We start from the raw sequence: 21,096 nt of genomic DNA on the forward strand, positions 1-21,096 counted from the left end.
TTCTTCTTCGTATGGTCCAGCTTCTCGTATTACTTGCTCAGCATACAGACTGAATAGATATGGTGAAAGAATACAACCCTGATGCACACCTTTCCTGACTTTAAACCAATCAGTGTCCCCTTGTTCTGTCCAAACAACTGCCTCTTGATCTATGTAAAGGTTCCTCATGAACACAATTAAGTGTTCTGGAATTCCCATTCTTCACAATGTTATCCATAATTTGTTATGGTCCACACAGTCAAATGCCTTTGCATAGTCAATAAAACACAGGTAAACATCCTTCTGGTATTCTCTTCTTTCAGCCAGGATCCATCTGACATCAGCAATGATATCCCTGGTTCAATGTCCTCTTCTGAAACCGGCCTGAATTTCTGGCAGTTCCCTGTTTATATATTGCTGCAGCCGTTTTTGAATGATCTTCAGCAAAATTTTGCTTGCGTGTGATATTAATGATATTGTTCTATCATTTCCACATTCAGATGGATCACCTTTCTTGGGAACAGGCATAAATATGGTTCTCTTCCAGTCAGTTGGCCAGCAAGCTGTCTTCTGTATTTCTTGGCATAGACAAGTGAGCATGTCCAGCACTGCATCTGTTTGTTGAAACATCTGAATTGATATTCCATCAATTCCTGGAGCCTTGTTTTTCACCAATGCCGTCAGAGCAGCTTGGACTTCTTCCTTCAGTACCATCGGTTCCTGATCATATGCCACTTCTTGAAATGGTTGAACATCAACTAATTCTTTTTGGTGTAATGACTCTGTATTCCTTCCATCTTCTTTTGATGCTTCCTGCGTCATTTAATATTATCTACTATTTATACCTACTACGTGCCAGGCTATCTGAAAAGTGGTAAGGTTTATAACTAAACAAAGCAGACATGGGCCCTGCCCTCATGGAGGTCATAGACCAATGAGAAGGACAGATGCTGAACAAATGAACACAAATAAATATACAACTACAAATTAAGATGTATGCTATGAAAGAAAAGAGTAGGGTATATCAGAGAATAATTTGGAGTGCCCAATTTTGAAGGGTGGTCTATGAAAGGCTGCTGGGAGAAAAAGGACATTGAAGCTGAGATGTGAAGCATGAGTAGCAGCTAGCCTGGCAAAGAGTAGGAGGAATAGTGTTTTAGGCAAAGGTCCTGAAGCAGCAAGGAGTTTAGTGCATTTCAGGAAACTTAAAGAAACCTGAAAAACACTAAAAGTAGAACAAATTAGAGAAATGCTAAGGGGACCGTGAAGGCTCCACTAAGCAAGATCCTGTTGCTGTTGTTAGGTGCCATCAAGTCATTTCCAGTTTATAGCGACCCTACGCACTGGGTTTTTCTACGTACGACAGAAGGAAACACGCCCCATCCCGGCCATGGTGTACTGTAGTCGTTCTCCAACTTAAACATGCAGCAGCTGGCGGGCTTGTTAAAACAGGGCTCCACACGAGTTTGATTCAGGAGGTCTGTACTGAGGCTTGAGAATCTACGTTTCTAACAAGTGTCCAGGTGATGCTGCTGCTGCTGTCTGGGGATGGTATTTTGATAACCACTGGCGTAGTGCTGAAGAGAGGGTATAGACTCTGAAATTAAACAGAACCTGCTTCGAATCCCACCTCTGGTATTTACTGTCGCCTTTTTGAGCCTCCACTATCTCATCTGTAGAATGACTATTAATAGTACCACTGTTGGGAGAATTAGATGATACAGAGTTGACTACATTTCTGCGTGTCAGAAAATACAAACATAATAGAAAGACAAGCAAAGTGAAGAAACAAAATGCTTCCAAAAAGAGAGTACTCTTAAAAAAAAAAAAAAACAAACCCAAAAACAGTAAGTGAAAGATATCTTCACGAACAGAAAAAAAAAACAAAAACAAATGCTTTAAAGGCGTGACCTGGCACTAGATCGAAGAACAGAAATTACCAAAACACATGGAAAGAGTTTCAACTGTACTAGTCATTAAAGGAATGCAAATTAAACCAACCATCAGAATTGTTTGCCTCTTGAGTTAGCAAAGATAATGAAAACAGCTCATGTTGAAAAGACTGGGGGGCAATTGGCACTGCTTGCTTGTGTAGGCTTCCGGTGGGATCATAAATAAGTGCAGTCTCTTAAGTGGACAATTTGTATCAAAACGCCTTATAACCATGCAGGTTCTCTGAACTTGGCAATTCTCATTTCTAGCAATTTGTCTGAAAAAAACCTAAGAAATTGCAAAGGTATATAGACAGTATTGTTTATAATAGCAATGAAAATAGTGATGTAAATGTCCAGCCATAGATTTATTAAATAATGTGTATTTACATAATGGAATGTTATATATGCAAAACAGTATGTGTGGGTGTGTTAATGAATACTCAGAGATGTAGGAAAGTAGTTGTTATGTAGTCAAGTAAAAGCAGGCTGATTAAAAAACAGTATGTCCATTTTTATTTAAAAAAAAAAAAAGACAAGTATGTGTGTGGGAGACGTCTGATTTGTGGCTCAACTTTTGGATGTGCTTCCCCTCTGCTCAACCTTCCCTGAAATGTAGCCCTTTCAGTGAAGATCAAGGAGCCCTGATAGCATGGAGTTCGACTGCTACCTGAAAGGTCAGTGGTTCGAACCCACCAGCAACTCCGTGAAAGATGTGGCAGTCTGCTTTCGTAAAGATTACAGCCTTGGAAACTCTATGGGGCTACCCTGTTCTGTTATAGGGTCACTGAGTTGGCACTGACTCGAGAGCAGTGGGTTTGGTTTGGCTAGTGAAGACCAAATTTGATTTATGTGAGACTAATCAGTGCAGTCAACAGCAGGAAAGTAGTCAGAATTACTTCCTGCAGATGGGATAGAACTGTTAGAATCTCATTCACAGCAGCTCTGTAATTAAGATATTATTAAAATGGAAAAGCAAAAGAGCACTGAAGAACTCACCATGTAAATTGCCCACTCCGAGTTATTTTCAGGGGCATTCATCTAGTCCTTATCTAACTGGCAATGGAAAGGTTTGTCATGACTGTAAATCTCAGTGTAGTTTAAAAGCGAAGAATGCATTTTTTTTGCCACTAGCTCTGGGCTCAGCACTCTCTGTAAAGGGCCAGACAGTAAATATCTTCAGCTTGTGGGCCACACACTCTTCGTCACAACTACTCAGCTCTGTGGTTTGTTCATTAATCTTCTATATATCCCATCTGGTTTTGAAAGCAGTTCTTCGTGTTTCCCACATTTGGGGAGAAAGCAGCCATGGACAGTATGTGGAGGAATGAGCAGGGCTGCATTCCAATCAAACCTTGTTTGTGGACACCGAAATTTAACTTTCATATAATTTTCAAATGTTAGGAACTATCATTTTGATTTTTTCCATTTAAAAATATGAAAACCATCCTTAGCTTGCAGGCCATACAACACCAGGCAGCTGGCCATAGTTTGGTACCTGCTGCCCGAGCTCCGTGAGGGAGGCAGCCAGCACCTCCCACAGGACCTACCAGGATAGAAGATGCCCGATAAATGTCTGACTGAACTGATCTATGGAGATCACCAGGAAATGCCAGGAGGCCTCAGGTACAGAAAAACATCACCAAAGGAACATTTACAATGTCATTTTCATGGACTTGTTTCATTTATATACTTAGCTTGTAACAATTAAATTTCTTTTTGTGATCAGCTTTGGCAATTTTATGGAATAAAACAGGCTTCCCAAAGTGAAGCCTGCCTTCATAAGGTGCACTTACAAGCATTTGGCCTGTGTTTCTCTGACTTGTGATTACTTCCGGGAAGTGGTCAGGTGCAAGGTCAGGGGAGACCTGTGTACACAGAGACAAGTCTGGATGTGCAACAAAATGCTGAGGTCAAGAATGTGCAGTTTATCTTCTCGTGAGGGATTTCAGGTGGTATTTTCTTTTTTTGCTTATTTATTTTCTAAATTGCCTACATGAACTTTGTATTGATCATAAGGAAAACATACATACCATTCAGTGGCTCTCCATGCATGTAGGAGAAAAGCTAAAATTGTCAGCATGGCACTGAAGGCGTGCCAGGATCTGGCCCCTGCCTATCTCTCTAACATCTTCTACCACTCCTTGCCTCACATCGTCTCCCTGTGCTTGTTTCCTCACCTGTGAAGTGGGGATGACAGGCACTTGTCTAAATGACAGGACTGTCCAGAGCTTCAAATATGGTAACATGTGCAGACACTCTGGAAACAAAAAAGTGGTACTAGCACACGGTGTCAGCAGCACTACATGTAACTATTTTCTCGTAATTCACTTTTCTCTGCCTTAACTCTCCTGAACTACAGGCTCCTTGAGAGAAGAGAATATGCCTTTCCCCAGCTGTCACCAGCTCCACCACACCTGATACTGTTCTTGGCCCAAGGTGGGGGCAGGTGATACGTATTTACTGTATCGAAGCAACAGGATGTTTACAAATAGCAAACAAATGAGGACAGTAACAATCTTAGACAAGGAGGAGAGGAGTGGAAATTGAAATTACATTTCTGTATTTGTAATGCTAGTTTTTTCTTTATTCCTGAATCTCCACAAATTCTAGTAAGCAACAGAATGTCGTAAAAAATTTTACAAGTGACAGATGCAAATAAAGTTCACTATAAATTTTAATCCATGATATAAAATGTTCCTTAAAAACACAATTGAACATCTTGTATTAGAAAAAAATATATAATGACCAAATTCAATTTGTCAATACTTCTGTGGCACAGAGAGATTTCCCGGATTCAGCCTTTTACTTGTGCTATTTGCCTTTGGAGAACCATACCATAATAGCCAACTGTATGAAGAATACAGGTAGAGCCTGTTTAAATGACCATCACAGATGTACTGTTTACTCATACAAGGAACACTGAATTCATTTTATTCACTAGTAAATTCCCTTATGTAGAATGAAATACTCAGTGCTTATCATGAAATAGTGGTTTCCCCCGCCAGTACAATTAGGGAATAAGTGATAAAACTAAAAAGCCAAAGCTGCTGATGTCGAGTCGATTCCGATTCACAGCAACCCTCTAGGACAGAGAGAACTGCCCCACAGGGTTTCCAAGGCTGTAATCTTTACGGAAGCAGGCTCGTAGCTTTCATTTTAATTACATAAGCATAATTACTTCTTAGGTTCTGGCATCACCAGTGGAGAAAAGGCACTTTTTTTCTTGAGGCAACAGCAAGTTAACAGCACGGATACGGAATACAGCAAATCCAGTGGTTGTCAGCATTGTTTAGGGATTTTGAGACATTTAGGCAAATAAAACTATAACCATAAATAAAAGAAAAAGAGTTATTTACCTTGTCTTTTCGGTACAGTAACAAGTTCTTAAGGTTTCTTGTTATTCTGTGGAACAGTTAAGAATGTCTAAACTTTCCCCCAAATGTTATAAGGTTGAAAATTAAAGTTCTATGACTCAGATTTTAGCCTCATTGAGTGAAGCTTCAAAAGTACTTAAATGACTGATAAAAAGGTGTAAAATACAAGTTGACTGGGAATTAAAATTTTTTTAAAGATAATTTTCAAAATGCATGCCTTCAGACAAATTACATGTAAAATTAATTCTTTCCATCTTTCTTGATAATACCTGGCACTTCATTCTTTGCTTTCCAAAGTACTCAGAGAAACATATATATGAATAAAGAAAAGAGAAGGTTTCCTATTTGAAGGATGGGGCTTCTTCCCTTTTTAAAAACTCATCAGGGTCACATGTAGCAGAAATGTTGAAAACCACAGGCATTCAGACACAATCACATCCCATATGAACATACATTCCTCAGCTCGCACACCTTCTACGTCACAGACTAGCAATAGAAATTATCCCTTCTCTTCATCTGTTGGAAGCTATTTCCGTATAGTAGGTAGGTTCACTTCATGAGGTTATTAAGGTTTAAAAAGAGGGCTAGATTTCCATCTTCTACAAAAATTAGACACGAGCAAATTTTATGTCTACCAAGTAAAATTAGTCACAAAGCAGGTAGAATACTATCGAGAGAATTACACAGTGCCTAGAAAACTGGCCTAAAATAATCAGGCTTTTTCTTTATAATTCCTTCTTAAAAGTTGTCATTTGACGTAGTTTCCATCTATAACAGCAGGCAAAAGATGTCACACTATGTTAATCACAATATTCCAAGATAAAACACAAAACCTGAAAATAACTTCAGTGCTATGGACGTTTAGAAACTTACAATTATTAAAACTCTGAATGAAAAGATCTTGAGGACAGGTACATTTCAAAACAATATTTATACATTCGGGAAAAGAATTCAGTACTTGAAGTTGATTACAGATTTCATACAATCTCCAAGTTTTTTTTTCCTTTGCAGTGCTGTTTTGCTTTAAAATCTCCTATTTCAATTTACAAGTAATGGTTTCATTATGCTGACGTAAAACTTTGTTTGTTCATTAATCTTCTGTATATCCCATCTGGTTTTGAAAGCAGTTCTTCGTGTTTCCCACATTCGGTAATTTTCCCGTGGTCGAGAACAGCAACCATATTGGCATTCTTAATGGTGGACAGACGATGGGCGATAATTAACACCGTTCTGCCTTCCATTAGCCGATCCAGAGCTTCTTGGACCAGGTACTCATTTTCGGCATCCAGTGCACTTTTACAGGAAAGCAACACGAGAAAACAAAGATTTCAGTGCCATGCATGCTATGTATCCACACATTTCCTATTACGTATACAGTGGCCCTTCAATAACAGTGAATTTTTACTGTGGTCAAGATTTCTACAACTTCTTGGGTTAAAGACATTATAAAAAAGAAGCTTGGGACTCCTTGATCTTCATAAAACTGTCACGTAAGTAGAAAAGCACTCTGCACCACTGCTGATGACAGAGCGATGGAGTCATCAGAATCATGTCCGAAGTGGGACTAGGGCCCTCCAGTCATGGCTGTCTACTGCTTTCCAAATGCCACTATTAATTCAGATTCACTAACTTTAAAATGTAAGGGGGAAAAAGCATTTTCAGCTCTTAGCACCTTGAATTACAGAATAAAAAGTTTCTGGCAAAAGAGGCATTTGTTTTAAACAATTACAGATATTATTAAGATATCCTCACCTGGTTGCTTCATCTAGGAGAAGAATTTTGGGATTCTGAAGAAGGAAAAAAATGAAAAAAGAAACAGTAATTATACTAGAAAAACACCAAGTCTTTGGCAATAAGAAGTAAAATACTGATACATACTACAACATGGTTGTTGTTGGTGTTGGGTGCTGTCAAATAGACCCCAACTCACAGTGACACCATGTAACAGAGGGGAACTGCCCATAGTGTTTTCTAGGCTGTAAACTTTACAGGAGTAGGTCATCAAGTCTTTCTCCCACAGAGCTGCTGGGTGCGTTCATACCACCAACCTTTTGATCAGCAGTTGAGTGCTTAACCACTGTGTCACCAGGGCTCCCTCCTACAACATGGACAAACTTCAAAAACATACTAAGTGAAAGAAGGCTGACATAAAAGACCGTATGTTGCCTGATACCATTTATCTGAAATGTCCAGAAAAGCCAAATCTATAGAGACAGAAAGAACATTAGTGGTACGTTGGGGTGGCCCTGGTGGTGTAGTGGTTAAGAGCTCGGCTGCTAACTAAAAGGCCGGCAGTTTCAATCTACCGGCCACTCCTCGGAAACTCTGTGGGGCAGTTCTACTCTGTCCTATAGGGTCCTATAAGTCAGAATCGACTCGATGTTAATGGGTTGGGTTTTTTTTTTTTTGTTTCGGGCAGGAACAGGGAATGACTGTAGAAGGATCTTTTTGGGGAGACAGAAATGCCCTAAAACTGGGTTGTATGATACTTGCACAACTGTAAAGTTTATTACCAGGAATTTTATTAAGAGAAATTTTATGATCTATAAAACGTACCTCAATAGAGCTGTTTTAAAAAATACGATATAAAAACCTGAGAACAGTTATATAACAAAAGGGAAGGGTATACTTTCCTAAAAAATAGAATTTCTACGACTTTAAGCGAAAATGGCTCTCTCCTCCTCTTACGATTCTCATCTGAATACTTAAAGATTCTTCTACGCAATTTAGCAGTTAACTACAGATTATGCAATCAACTGTACTATTCTGATATGAGGTTAACGGCCACTGTTTCACTAGTTAGGCTGTCTGCTGCGTGATGGAGGCCACGTATTAAACTTCTCTCCCTCTGACCATCACTAGTTAGACTGTCTGCCGCGTGATGGAGGGCACGTATTAAACTTCTCTCCCTGTGACCATCACTAGTTAGACTGCCGCGTGATGGAGGCCACGTATTAAACTTCTCTCCCTGTGACCATCACTAGTTAGACTGTCTGCCGCGGGATGGAGGGCACGTATTAAACTTCTCTCCCTGTGACCACCACTAGTTAGACTGTCTGCCGCGGGATGGAGGGCACGTATTAAACTTCTCTCCCTCTGACCATCACTAGTTAGACTGCCGCGTGATGTAGGCCACGTATTAAACTTCTCTCCCTGTGACCATCACTAGTTAGGCTGTCTGCCGCGTGATGGAGGCCACGTATTAAACTTCTCTCCCTGTGACCATCACTAGTTAGACAGTCTGCCACGTGATGGAGGCCATGTATTAAACTTCTCTCCCTGAGACAATCAGTAGTTACACTGCGTGCTGCGTGATAGAGGCCACGTATTAAGCTTCTCTCCTGTGACCGTCACTAGTTAGACTGTCTGCCGTGTGATGGACGCCACTATTAAACTTCTCTCCCTCTGAACATCACTAATTAGACTGTCTGGTGCATGATGGAGGCCACGTGTTAAACTTCCCTCCCTCTTACCATCACTAGTTAGACTGTCTGCCGTGTGATGGAGACCACGTATTAAAGTCCCCCCCCCGACCATCACTAGCTAGGCTGTCTGCTGTGTGATGGAGGCCACGTGTTAAACTTCTCTCCCTGTGACCGTCACTAGTTAGACTGTCTGGTGCGTGATGAGGGCCACGTGTTGAACTTCTCTCCCTGTGAGAATCGCTAGTAAGACTGTCTGCAGCGTGATAGAGTCCACGTGTTAAACGTCTCTCCCTGTGAGAATCACTAGTTAGACTGTTTCCTGCGTGATGGAGGCCACGTGTTAAAACTTTTCTCCCTGTGACCATCACTAGTTAGACTGTCTGCCGGGTGATAGAGGCCACGTATTTAAATTCTCTCCCTGTGACCATCACTAGTTAGACTGTCGCTGCGTGATGGAGGCCATGTGTTAAACTTCTCTCCCTCTGACCATCACTGGTTTGGCTGTCTTCTGCGTGATGAGGACCACGTGTTAAACTTCTCTCCCTGTGAACATCTAGTTAGACTCTCTGCTGTGTGATGGAGGCCACGTATTAAACTTCTCTGCCTCTGACCATCACTAATTAGGCTGTCTGCAGCGTGATGGAGACCACGTATTAAACTTCTCTCCCTCTGACAATCGCTAGACTCTGCTGCGTGATGGAGGCCACGTGTTAAACTTCTCTCCCTGTTACAATCACTAGTTAGGCTGTCTCCTGTGTGATGGAGGCAACGTATTAAACTTCTCTCCCTGTGACCATCACTAGTTAGACTGCCTGCCGCGTGATGGAGGCCCCATATTAAACTTCTCTCCCTGTGAACATCACTAGTTAGGCTGTCTGCTGTGTGACGGAGGCCACGTGTTAAAACTTCTCTCCCTCTGACCATCACTAGATAGACTGCTGCATGATGGAAACCAAGTGCTAAACTTCTCTCCCTGTGACAATCACTAGTTAGACTGTCTGTTGCATGATGGACGCCACGTGTTAAACTTCCCTCCCTCTGACCATCACTAGTTAGACTGTCTCCTATAAAGGCCACGTATTAAACTTCTCTCTCTCTGACCATTACCAGTTAGACTGTCTGCCGCGTGATAGAGGCCACGTAGTAAACTTCTCTCCCTGTGACCATCACTAGTTAGGCTGTCTGCTGCGTGATGGAGACCACGTATTAAACTTCTCTCCCTCTGACAACCGCTAGACTCTCTGCTGCGTGATGGAGGCCACGTGTTAAACTTCTCTCCCTGTGACAATCACTAGTTAGGCTGTCTGCTGTGTGATGGAGGCCACGTATTAAACTTCTCTCCCTGTGACCATCAACAGTTAGACTGTCTGCTCTGTGATGAGAGCCACGTGCTAAACTTCTCTCCATGTGACAATCACTTGTTAGACTGTCTGCTGCGTGATGGAGGTCACGTGTTAAACTTCTCTCCCTCTGAACATCACTAGTTAGACGGCTGCGTGATGGACGCCATGTGCTAAACCTCTCCCTGTGACAATCACTAGACAGTCTGCTGCGTGATGGAGGCCACGTGTTAACCTTCTCTCTGACCATGACTAGTTAGACTGTCTGCCGCATGATGTAGGCCGCGTGTTAAACTTCTCTCCCTCTGACCATCACTAGTTAGGCTCTCTGCTGTGTGATGGAGGCCACGTGTTAAAACTTCTTTCCGTGTCCATCACTAGTTAGACTGTCTGCTGGGTGATAGAGACGACGTATTAAACTTCTCTCCCTCTGAAAATCGCTAGACTGTCTGCTGTGTGATGGAGGCCACGTATTCAACTTCACTCCCTGTTACCATCACTAGTTAGACTGTCCACCGCGTGATGGAGGCCATGTATTAAACTTCTCTCCCTCTAACAATCACCAGTTAGACTGTCTGCTCTGTAATGAGAGCCACATGTTAAACTTACTCCCTGTGACAATCACTAGTTAGACTGTCTGCTGCGTGATGGACGTCAGGTGTTAAACTTCTCTCCGTCTAACAATTATTTGTTAGAGTGTCTGCTGCGTGATAGAGGGCACGTATTAAACATTTCTCCCTCTGACCATCACTAGTTAGACTGTCTGCCACGTGATGGAAGACACGTATTAAACTTCTCTCCCTCTGACCGTGACTAGTTAGGCTGTCTGCTGCATGATGGAGGCCACGTGCTAAGCTTCTCTCCCTGTGACAATCACTAGTTAGACTGTCTGCTGTGTGATGGAGGCCACGTGTTCAACTTCTCTCCCTCTGACCATCACTAGTTAGACTGTCTCCTGCATGATGGAGGCCACGTGTTAAACTTCTCTCCCTCTGACCATCACTAGTTAGACTGTCTGCCGCGTGATAGTGGCCACGTATTAAACTTCTCTCCCTCTGACCATCACTAGTTAGACTGTCTGCTGTGTGATGGATGCCACGTATTAAACTTCCCTCCCTCTGATCATCACTAGCTAGGCTGTCTGCTGTGTGATGGAGGCCACGTGTTAAACTTCTCTCCCTGTGACCAGCACTAGATAGACTGTCTGCTGCGTGATGGAGGCCATGTGTTAAACTTCTCTCCCTTTCACCATCACTAGTTAGACTCTCTGCCGTGTGATCGAGGCCATGTATTAAACTTCTCTCCCTCTGACCATCACTAGTTAGACTGCTGCATGATGGAGGCCACGTTAAACTTCTCTCCCTGTGACCATCACTAGTTAGACTGTCTGCTTCGTCATGCAGGCCAGGTATTAAACTTCTCTCCCTGTGACCATCACTAGTTAGTCTGCTGCGTGATGGAGGCCACGTGTTAAACTTCTGTCCCTGTGACAATCACTAGTTAGGCTGCCTGCCTTGATGGAGAACACGTGCTAAACTTCTCTCCGTGTGACAATCACTAGTTAGACTGTCTGCTGCATGATGGAGGCCACATATTAAACTTCTCTCTCTGTGACCATCACTAGTTAGACTGTCTGCCGCGTGATGGAGGCCACGTGTTAAACTTCTCTCCCTCTGAGCATCACTAGGTTAGACTGTCTGCTGCGTGATGGAGGCCTCGTGTTAAACTTCTCTCCCTGTGACAATCACTAGTTAGGCTGTCTGCTGTGTGATGGAAGCCACGTGTTAAAACTTCTCTCCTTCTGACCATCACTAGTTAGACTGTCTGCTGTGTGATGGAGGACACGTGTTAAACTTCTCTCCCTCTGAGCATCACTAGTTAGACTGTCTGCCGCGTGATGGAGGCCACGTGTTAAACTTCTCTCCCTGTGACAATCACTAGTTATGCTGCCGCGTGATGGAGGCCACGTATTAAACTTCTCTCCCCCTGACCATCACTAGTTAGACTGTCTCCTTCATGATGGAGGCCATGTGCTAAACCTCTCCCTGTGACAATCACTAGTTAAACTCTGTGCTGCGTGATGGAGGCCACATGTTAAACTTCTCTCCCTGTGACCATCACTAGTTAGACTGTCTGCTGCGTGTTGGACGCCACGTATTAAACTTCTCTCCCTGTGACCATCACTAGTTAGACTGTCTGCCGTGTGATGGAGACCACGTATTAAACTTCTCTCCCTCTCACCATCACTAATTAGGCTGTCTGCAGCGTGATGGAGACCACGTATTAAACTTCTCTCCCTCTCACCATCACTAATTAGGCTGTCTGCAGCGTGATGGAGACCACGTATTAAACTTCTCTCCCTCTCACCATCACTAGTTAGACTGTCTCCTGCGTGATGGACGCCACGTGTTAAACTTCTCTCCTTCTGACCATCACTAGTTAGACTGTCTGCCGCGTGATGGAGGCCACGTATTAAACTTCCCTCCCTCTGACCATCACTAGCTAGGCTGTCTGCTGTGTGACGGAGGCCACGTGTTGAACTTCTCTCCCCCGACCATCACTAGTTAGACTGTCTCCTGCGTGATGGAGTCCACGTGTTAAACTTCTCTCCCTGTGACAATCACTAGTTAGACTGTCTGTCGCGTGATGGAGGCCACGTATTAAAATTCTCTCCCTGTGACCATCACTAGTTAGAGTGTCTGCTGTGTGATGGAGGCCACGTATTAAACTTCTCTCCGTCTGACCATCACTAACTAGGCTGTCTCCTGCGTGATGGAGACCACGTATTAAACTTCTCTCCCTCTGACAATCGCTAGACTGTCTGCTGCGTGATGGAGGCCACGTGTTAAACTTCTCTCCCTGTGACAATCACTAGTTAGGCTGTCTGCTGTGTGATGGAGGCCACGTATTAAACTTCTCTCCCTGTGACCATCACTAGTTAGAGTGTCTGCCACGTGATGGTGGCCACATATTAAACTTCTCTACCTGTGACTATCACTAGTTAGGCTGTCTGCTGTGTCATGGAGGCCACGTGTTAAAACTTCTCTCCCTCTGACCATCACTAGTTAGACTGTCTGCTGTGTGATGGAGACGACGTATTAAACTTCTCTCCCTCTGACAATCACTAGACTGTCTGCTGTGTGATGGAGGCCACATATTAAACTTCTCTCCCTGTGACATCACTAGTTAGTCTGTCTGCTGCGTGATTGAGGTCACTTGTTAAACTTCTCTCCCTCTGACCATCAGTAGTTAGACTGTCTCCCGCGTGATGGAGGCCATGTATTAAACTTCTGTCCCTGTGACCATCACTACTTAGACTGTCAGCCGTGTGATGGAAACCACATATTAAACTTCTCTCCCTCTGACAATCACTAATTAGACTGTCTGCTGCGTGATGCAGTCCACGTATTAAACTTCTTTCCCTCTGACCATCACTAGTTAGACTGTGTGCCGCGTGATGGAGGCCACGTATTAAACTTCTCTCTCTCTGACCATCAGTAGTTAGACGGCTGTGTGATGGAGGCCATGTGTTAAACTACTCTCCCTGTGACAATCACTAGTTAGACTGTCTGCCGCATGATGGAGACCACGTGTTAACCTTCTCTCCCTCTAAGAATCACTAGTTAGACTGTCTCCTGCATGATGGAGGCCACGTATTAAACTGCTCTCCCTGTGACCATCATTAGTTAGACTGTCTGCCGCGTGATGGAAGCCACGTGTTAAACTTCTCTCCCTCTGACCATCACTAGTTAGACTGTCTGCTGCGTGATGGAGTCCACGTATTAAACTTCTCTCCCTCTGACCATCACTAGTCAGACTGTCTGCTGTGTGATGGAGACCACGTATTAAACTTCTCCCTCTGACAATCGCTAGACTTTCTGCTGTGTGATGGAGGCCACGTGTTAAACTTCTCTCCCTATGACAATCACTAGACTGTCTGCTGTGTGACGGAGGCCACGTGTTAAACTTCTCTCCCTGTGAACATCACTAGTTAGACTGTCTGCCGTGTGATGGAGACCACGTATTAAACTTCTCTCCCTCTCACCATCACTAATTAGGCTGTCTGCAGCGTGATGGAGACCACGTATTAAACTTCTCTCCCTCTCACCATCACTAGTTAGACTGTCTCCTGCGTGATGGACGCCACGTGTTAAACTTCTCTCCTTCTGACCATCACTAGTTAGACTGTCTGCCGCGTGATGGAGGCCACGTATTAAACTTCCCTCCCTCTGACCATCACTAGCTAGGCTGTCTGCTGTGTGACGGAGGCCACGTGTTGAACTTCTCTCCCCCGACCATCACTAGTTAGACTGTCTCCTGCGTGATGGAGTCCACGTGTTAAACTTCTCTCCCTGTGACAATCACTAGTTAGACTGTCTGTCGTGTGACAGAGGCCACGTATTAAAATTCTCTCCCTGTGACCATCACTAGTTAGACTGTCTGTCGCGTGATGGAGGCCACGTATTAAACTTCTCTCCCTGTGACCATCACTAGTTAGAGTGTCTGCTGTGTGATGGAGGCCACGTATTAAACTTCTCTCCGTCTGACCATCACTAACTAGGCTGTCTCCTGCGTGATGGAGACCACGTATTAAACTTCTCTCCCTCTGACAATCGCTAGACTGTCTGCTGCGTGATGGAGGCCACGTGTTAAACTTCTCTCCCTGTGACAATCACTAGTTAGGCTGTCTGCTGTGTGATGGAGGCCACGTATTAAACTTCTCTCCCTGTGACCATCACTAGTTAGAGTGTCTGCCACGTGATGGTGGCCACATATTAAACTTCTCTACCTGTGACTATCACTAGTTAGGCTGTCTGCTGTGTCATGGAGGCCACGTGTTAAAACTTCTCTCCCTCTGACCATCACTAGTTAGACTGTCTGCTGTGTGATGGAGGCCACGTATTAAACTTCTCTCCCTCTGACAATCACTAGACTGTCTGCTGTGTGATGGAGGCCACATATTAAACTTCTCTCCCTGTGACATCACTAGTTAGTCTGTCTGCTGCGTGATTGAGGTCACTTGTTAAACTTCTCTCCCTCTGACCATCAGTAGTTAGACTGTCTCCCGCGTGATGGAGGCCATGTATTAAACTTCTGTCCCTGTGACCATCACTACTTAGACTGTCAGCCGTGTGATGGAAGCCACATATTAAACTTCTCTCCCTCTGACAATCACTAATTAGACTGTCTGCTGCGTGATGCAGTCCACGTATTAAACTTCTTTCCCTCTGACCATCACTAGTTAGACTGTGTGCCGCGTGATGGAGGCCACGTATTAAACTTTTCTCTCTCTGACCATCAGTAGTTAGACGGCTGTGTGATGGAGGCCATGTGTTAAACTACTCTCCCTGTGACAATCACTAGTTAGACTGTCTGCCGCATGATGGAGACCACGTGTTAACCTTCTCTCCCTCTAAGAATCACTAGTTAGACTGTCTCCTGCATGATGGAGGCCACGTATTAAACTGCTCTCCCTGTGACCATCATTAGTTAGACTGTCTGCCGCGTGATGGAAGCCACGTGTTAAACTTCTCTCCCTCTGACCATCACTAGTTAGACTGTCTGCTGCGTGATGGAGTCCACGTATTAAACTTCTCTCCCTCTGACCATCACTAGTTAGACTGTCTGCTGTGTGATGGAGACCACGTATTAAACTTCTCCCTCTGACAATCGCTAGACTTTCTGCTGTGTGATGGAGGCCACGTGTTAAACTTCTCTCCCTATGACAATCACTAGACTGTCTGCTGTGTGATGGAGGCCACGTGTTAAACTTCTCTCCCTGTGACACTCACTAGTTAGACTGTCTGCCGAGTGATGGAGGCCACGTATTAAACTTCTGTCCTTGTGACCATCACTAGTTAGACTGTCTGCCGTGTGATGGAGGCCACGTGTTGAAACTCCTGTCCCTGTGACAATCACTAGTTACACTGTCTGCCACGGGATGGAGGCCACGTATTAAACTTCTCTCCCTCTGACCATCACTAGTTAGACTGTCTGCCGTGTGATGGAGGCCACATGTTAAAACTTCTCTCCCTGTGACAATCACTAGTTACACTGTCTGCCGCGGGATGGAGGCCACATATTAAACTTCTCTCCCTCTGACCATCACTAGTTAGACTGTCTGCCGTGTGATGGAGGCCACGTGTTAAAACTTCTCTCCCTGTGACAATCACTAGTTAGACTGTCTGCCGCGGGATGGAGGCCACATATTAAACTTCTCTCCCTCTGACCATCACTAGGTAGACTGTCTGCTGCGTGATGGAGGCCACGTGTTAAACTTCTCTCCCTGTGACCATCACTAGTTAGGCTGTCTGCTGTGTGATGGAGGCCACGTGTTAAAACTTCTCTCCCCCTGACCATCACTAGTTAGACTGTCTGCTGTGTGATGGAGACCACGTATTAAACTTCTCTCCCTGTGACCATCACTAGTTAGACTGTCTGCTGCGTGATGGAGACCACGTGTTAAACTTCTCTGTCTCTGACCATCACTAGGTAGACCGTACACTGTGTGATGGGGACCACGTGTTGAACTTCTCCCCCTCTGACAATCCTAGACTGGGGTCCCAATACCCAAGAAATATTTGTTAAATTTGTACAACATGTCCTGAACGGAACCAGAACGATCAACCTTTCATCTAACCTCTCCCCTCCAAAAAAGAAAACAAGGAAAATAACAAAAGTAGTAAATTAAAAATATAGTATTACACTCTTAATAAATTGAAAGGAATACCAAAAAACCCCGCCAAGTGGCTTTAGGCTTACCTTGAGCAGAGCACGTGCAATCGCAATCCGTTGTTTCTGTCCACCTGACAAAGACATTGTTTTTTTTTAAATTGAAAGCTTTAACACAAATTCTTGGTATAGGCGTTTGTGTTAAACCATGAGGCAATTTGAAGGTAACTTCTTCCAGTCAGCCAAAGCACAGAGAGATGGTAAAGTGGAAAGCTATTTTAAAAAAAATAGTCTCCCCATCAATCTCAAAAGATACTATGCCATGTAATCTTTAAGCAAATCCTATTGGGTAGATTCTGTTATTCCCACTGAGAGATGAAAAGTGGGGCACAGAGTAACTACTCTAATACAGCAGGTAAGAAGCAGAGCCAAGATCTGAACTCAAGCAGTGGGAAGGCTATGCTTCTAACCCCCACCCATACATACTTGCCTCCCTAGTAGAATATCCAATATAGCAAGGAAACCAGAAACTCGAATATTTGAAGTTTTCAAACAGTATTTCAGATGGATGGAAACAAAGGGCATCAATGATGCCAGCAGTGTTAATTCTACCATTGTACTTCATGGCACCTACTGGTCATGACTTCCATTCTCATGTTGTTCTCTCATCTTCCCTGCCCAAGAGAACCACCTGCAGAGAGGTGCATATGGCAGGAGGCGTGCATGTGTAAGACTAGAGATTCAGAATAAACCACTCTAACCACCCCCCCAACACCTTTTAAACTCAAATTCTACCAAAAGCAAAGGAACAAACTAGGGGATAGGAGTGGGGAAAGTCAGACAAGATAGAGGTAAGCAGAAAGATGATCGTTTCTCCATCCTCATCTTTTCCTCATACCTTCTTTCTTCTCTTCCCCAGGGTCACATTACTCCTAAATTACAGCTTGTAAAGTCGGACAGTGCTCAGGATTCACTCCTCCCAACTTAAGTTGTTTAAAAACCCAATTCCATTTTTGATGATACAAGCATTCCTTTTTAATTAATTTCATTAGCTGAACATAATTATGTATAGGAATTGCTGGACACTATATTATTTTGGCTGAGAGGAAGGTGGGTCGTTTACAACTGAAACGTATGTTGCTGCCAAATGCAGTCCTCAAACAGACAAACCAGCGCACACCATGAGGGTAGGCTGAGGAAAGGTGTTTCTCTCTGAACCTCTGTTGTCAGTGTGCGTGTCTCAGTGATCAGAGCAGCCAGCTGATGACTCTGGTGAGCTCTGAGAAATCCTTGGTGCCAACAGTGCACTAGGAATCTCTTGCTGCATATCCTTCTTTCCTCCCAGGAAGTGAGGGTAGAGTGACATCTCTGGTTAGTTCACTGTGAAAGGCAGCTTGAGAATGCTGCTAGATGGAAGGCCAGAAAGCAATCTGTTCCAAGGGAGAAGGTGAAGGGCTAGGAGAGCAAGCCATCGCTGCTACACAATCCTGCCCCTCTATGCTCAGTGATTTCGCCGTGAGCAGCTTAAGCCATGTCTAGTTGGTGTCCTGCCTAGGGGTGTGTTTCAGAGATGGAGAAGCAGTTAACTTTTACACAGCAAATTTGATAAAATTTGTGATTCTCCTGGAGCTCCCCATATCTATCAAAAACATCTTTTTATCTGCTTCCTATGGTAAAACATATTCACACAGTAAACTTAAAGCATCTTTGTTTTAAATTTCTAAGTTCAAGCAAAAAGTTTAGAGTTGGTAAGGACTATTGTTCAAAGGCATCGAGTCCACCCTGCTAGCCATTGCTCTGACACAGAGGCACCCTCCTCTGCTCAGATACTTCCAACGACAGGGGACCTTGGAAGGAAACACATTTCAATATTTGTAATGAGAAAAATAACTGTGTTTAACCAAAAATTTATTTCCCTTTAAGTTCTACTCATTGATTCCACTTCTGCTCTCTAGTGAAATACAAAACTCCTGAAAAGATGGTACTCAAAATGAGATGCAACCTGCTAGGTGTGGTCTGACCATCCCAAAGAACAGGAGGCTTTGCCTCTCGGTCCGAGTTCTCCCATTAGTCTCGTACAAGGCAGCTTCAGCCTGTGGTCTGTGGACTAAATCTGGAGCCCAGCCCTTTCTGTACAGCCCTCAAGTTAAGAATGGTTTTTATACTTTAAAAACAAAGAATATGCCACAGAGACCATATGTGGCCCATCAAACCTAAAATATTTACTACCTGTCCGTTTGCAGGAGAAGTCTGTTGCCCCCCTGTCTAGTATGTCAATACGCAGGGTGGTAAAGACCTCTCTGAAGGTCTGTTACGTTCCTGCCTCACTCCCTGCCTCTTTAGGCAGAGACCCCACCACCCTGTATCTCTTATTTTCTACAATCTCTGAAGATGCTGGGCTGCGAAACAATCTTTTCTAAAATGAGATGAAAGCTTGCTGCAGCTGGGGATCCTCTGTGGTAATTTGGGGAACATGTATGGGGCTGAAAGTGGAGGAAACCAGGGTAGCTGTTAGAAGGTGGTGTGGCTAATCGTAAACCCTAGGAACAAAAACCTGCTCAGAAAATAATTCTGCAATACGGAAATGCTCAGAGAGTTCTTTGGAACAGTTTTTGCTACAAAGCAGTCACAAAAACGTACCTGAAAGGAGAACGCCCTTCTCCCCGACCACAGTGTTGAATCCTTGGGGGAAATTTCTAATGAAAACAGCTGCGTTAGCCACATCAGCTGCTCTCTCCACCTGCTCAGCAGTCACCAGGGAAGGGTTGTCTGCACCATAAGCAATGTTCTCAGCAATTGAACAAGAAAACAAAATTGGTTCCTACGAATTGGAAACGAAACATTATTTATCATAAATTTCAAAGCAGTTTTCAAACATCTCTGGTAAACAGAGTGGAGCTTAGTACAGTACTTACATATAACAAAGTATTCAACTGCTCCTAAAGAATAGGCTATTTTCTTGACTTTGCTGCCTACTTCTCCAGAAATTCACCCAGACGACTCTTTGAAAATTCACATTTTACCATGAATGGAACTGATTTGTTCATATGTAGTTCCTACCACCCTGCAGATAGTGAGACACCACGTCCAGTGTTTGCACAGTGCCTGGCACACAGGTACATCCTGACTGTGAGCTCCCTGCCCTTAGGAATCAGGAGGTACTGGATGAACCGGAGCTCATTTCCATTTCTCAGTTGCCTGCCTTCATTAAGGAAAAAGGAGGTAATCCAGCTCTGACCATTGCTCTTTGAAATATACAAACCAGATAGGAACATGGCATTTTGACAGAATGCTTATGAATAGTCCTAAAAGGTAAACAAACTCCAGCTTCTTTTCTCCATCACTAAATAATATGCACCCCTGATATCCTCACACTGCTGAGTATCCCCAGTGCTGCCCCCACCCCATTCCCAGTGGAATTTGGGTGAGGATAAGGTATGGGGGATGCTTACTAGGGGGATGAGGCCCAGAAATGGGGGACGGGGAGAGCTCAGATTTATCCACTGTGCATATAACTCGGAAATAAAAATACCAACAGCTGTGTCAAAATTTACCTGCATCAAATGGCCTTGTGAAAATAGCCTCGCAAATGTCCATATTAAATAAATTACTCTGCTTTGAAATATGCAACCTCTTTGCAAAGGGATGCCTGCTTCTTGCCATAGCCTCTGCTTGCCAATTCCTCAAATGCATTATGCAAAAGAATAGACTGTGGCTAGTAATGAAAAGGGCCCTGGTGACACAGTGGTTAAGAGGTCAGGCTGCTAACCGAAAGGTCAGCAGTTTGAATCTACCAGCTGCTCCTTGGAAACACTAGGGGGCAGTTCCACTCTGTCCTATAGGGTCGCCAGGAGTCGGAATCGACTCCATGGTAACAGGGTAGTAGTAACGAAAATGGGGAACTAGGGAAGAGGCAATAAGCTAAAGAATTTTACCATTTTCCCCCTCCAGACTGTCTGCATCACAAAGTAATACCATTCCCTAGTGTTTGATAAAAAGTCAGTCTTTCAACTGCTTAAAGTGCTTGATGTCTTCAGGACACAGTACTACTTTCCAAACCCAAACAGCCTGCCACGCAAGCTAAGTTTACTACCGCTAGAAACTGCCATTCCTTCTCTCTCTCGAGGTTCAAGACCAAGAAAAAAACCAACAACGAAAGCAATATAAAAAGAATGTGTAATAAAAATGGAACACACTCTTCTTACCTGACTCACTGTCCCAATCTTGGATCTCAGCCAGACTGGATTTAGCTGACGGATGTCACAACCATCAAGACTGATAGTTCCTTGTAGAAAGGAAAGGAAAGGGTCACTGAGCTTCACGGGACTAATACAAACAGGAAGAAATTGTTCTTAATTTTTTATTGTACTTT

The 21,096-nt window shown here is 43.8% G+C and overlaps 1 protein-coding gene across 2 annotated transcripts in view; it reads right to left on the bottom strand.

Moving 5' to 3' along the window:
• Positions 1-4,038: 4,038 nt before the first annotated feature.
• The window catches only part of ABCB10 (ATP binding cassette subfamily B member 10), a 53,021-nt gene continuing 35,963 nt past the window's right edge, over positions 4,039-21,096 (bottom strand). Inside the window, exons 9-13 of one of the 2 annotated variants that reach the window (XM_023553958.2) lie at positions 20,930-21,009; positions 19,365-19,545; positions 16,815-16,858; positions 7,040-7,074; positions 4,039-6,580 (exon numbers count right to left, since the gene is read on the bottom strand). In XM_023553958.2, coding sequence (XP_023409726.2) covers positions 6,349-6,580; positions 7,040-7,074; positions 16,815-16,858; positions 19,365-19,545; positions 20,930-21,009 — 572 coding nt within the window. In that variant the 3' untranslated portion in view covers positions 4,039-6,348. The remainder of the gene's footprint in view (positions 6,581-7,039; positions 7,075-16,814; positions 16,859-19,364; positions 19,546-20,929; positions 21,010-21,096) is intronic. The other variant, XM_064282915.1, reaches the window with a different exon arrangement.

The sequence above is a fragment of the Loxodonta africana genome, chromosome 3, assembly GCF_030014295.1.
Source record: "Loxodonta africana isolate mLoxAfr1 chromosome 3, mLoxAfr1.hap2, whole genome shotgun sequence".
Taxonomy (NCBI): domain Eukaryota; kingdom Metazoa; phylum Chordata; class Mammalia; order Proboscidea; family Elephantidae; genus Loxodonta; species Loxodonta africana.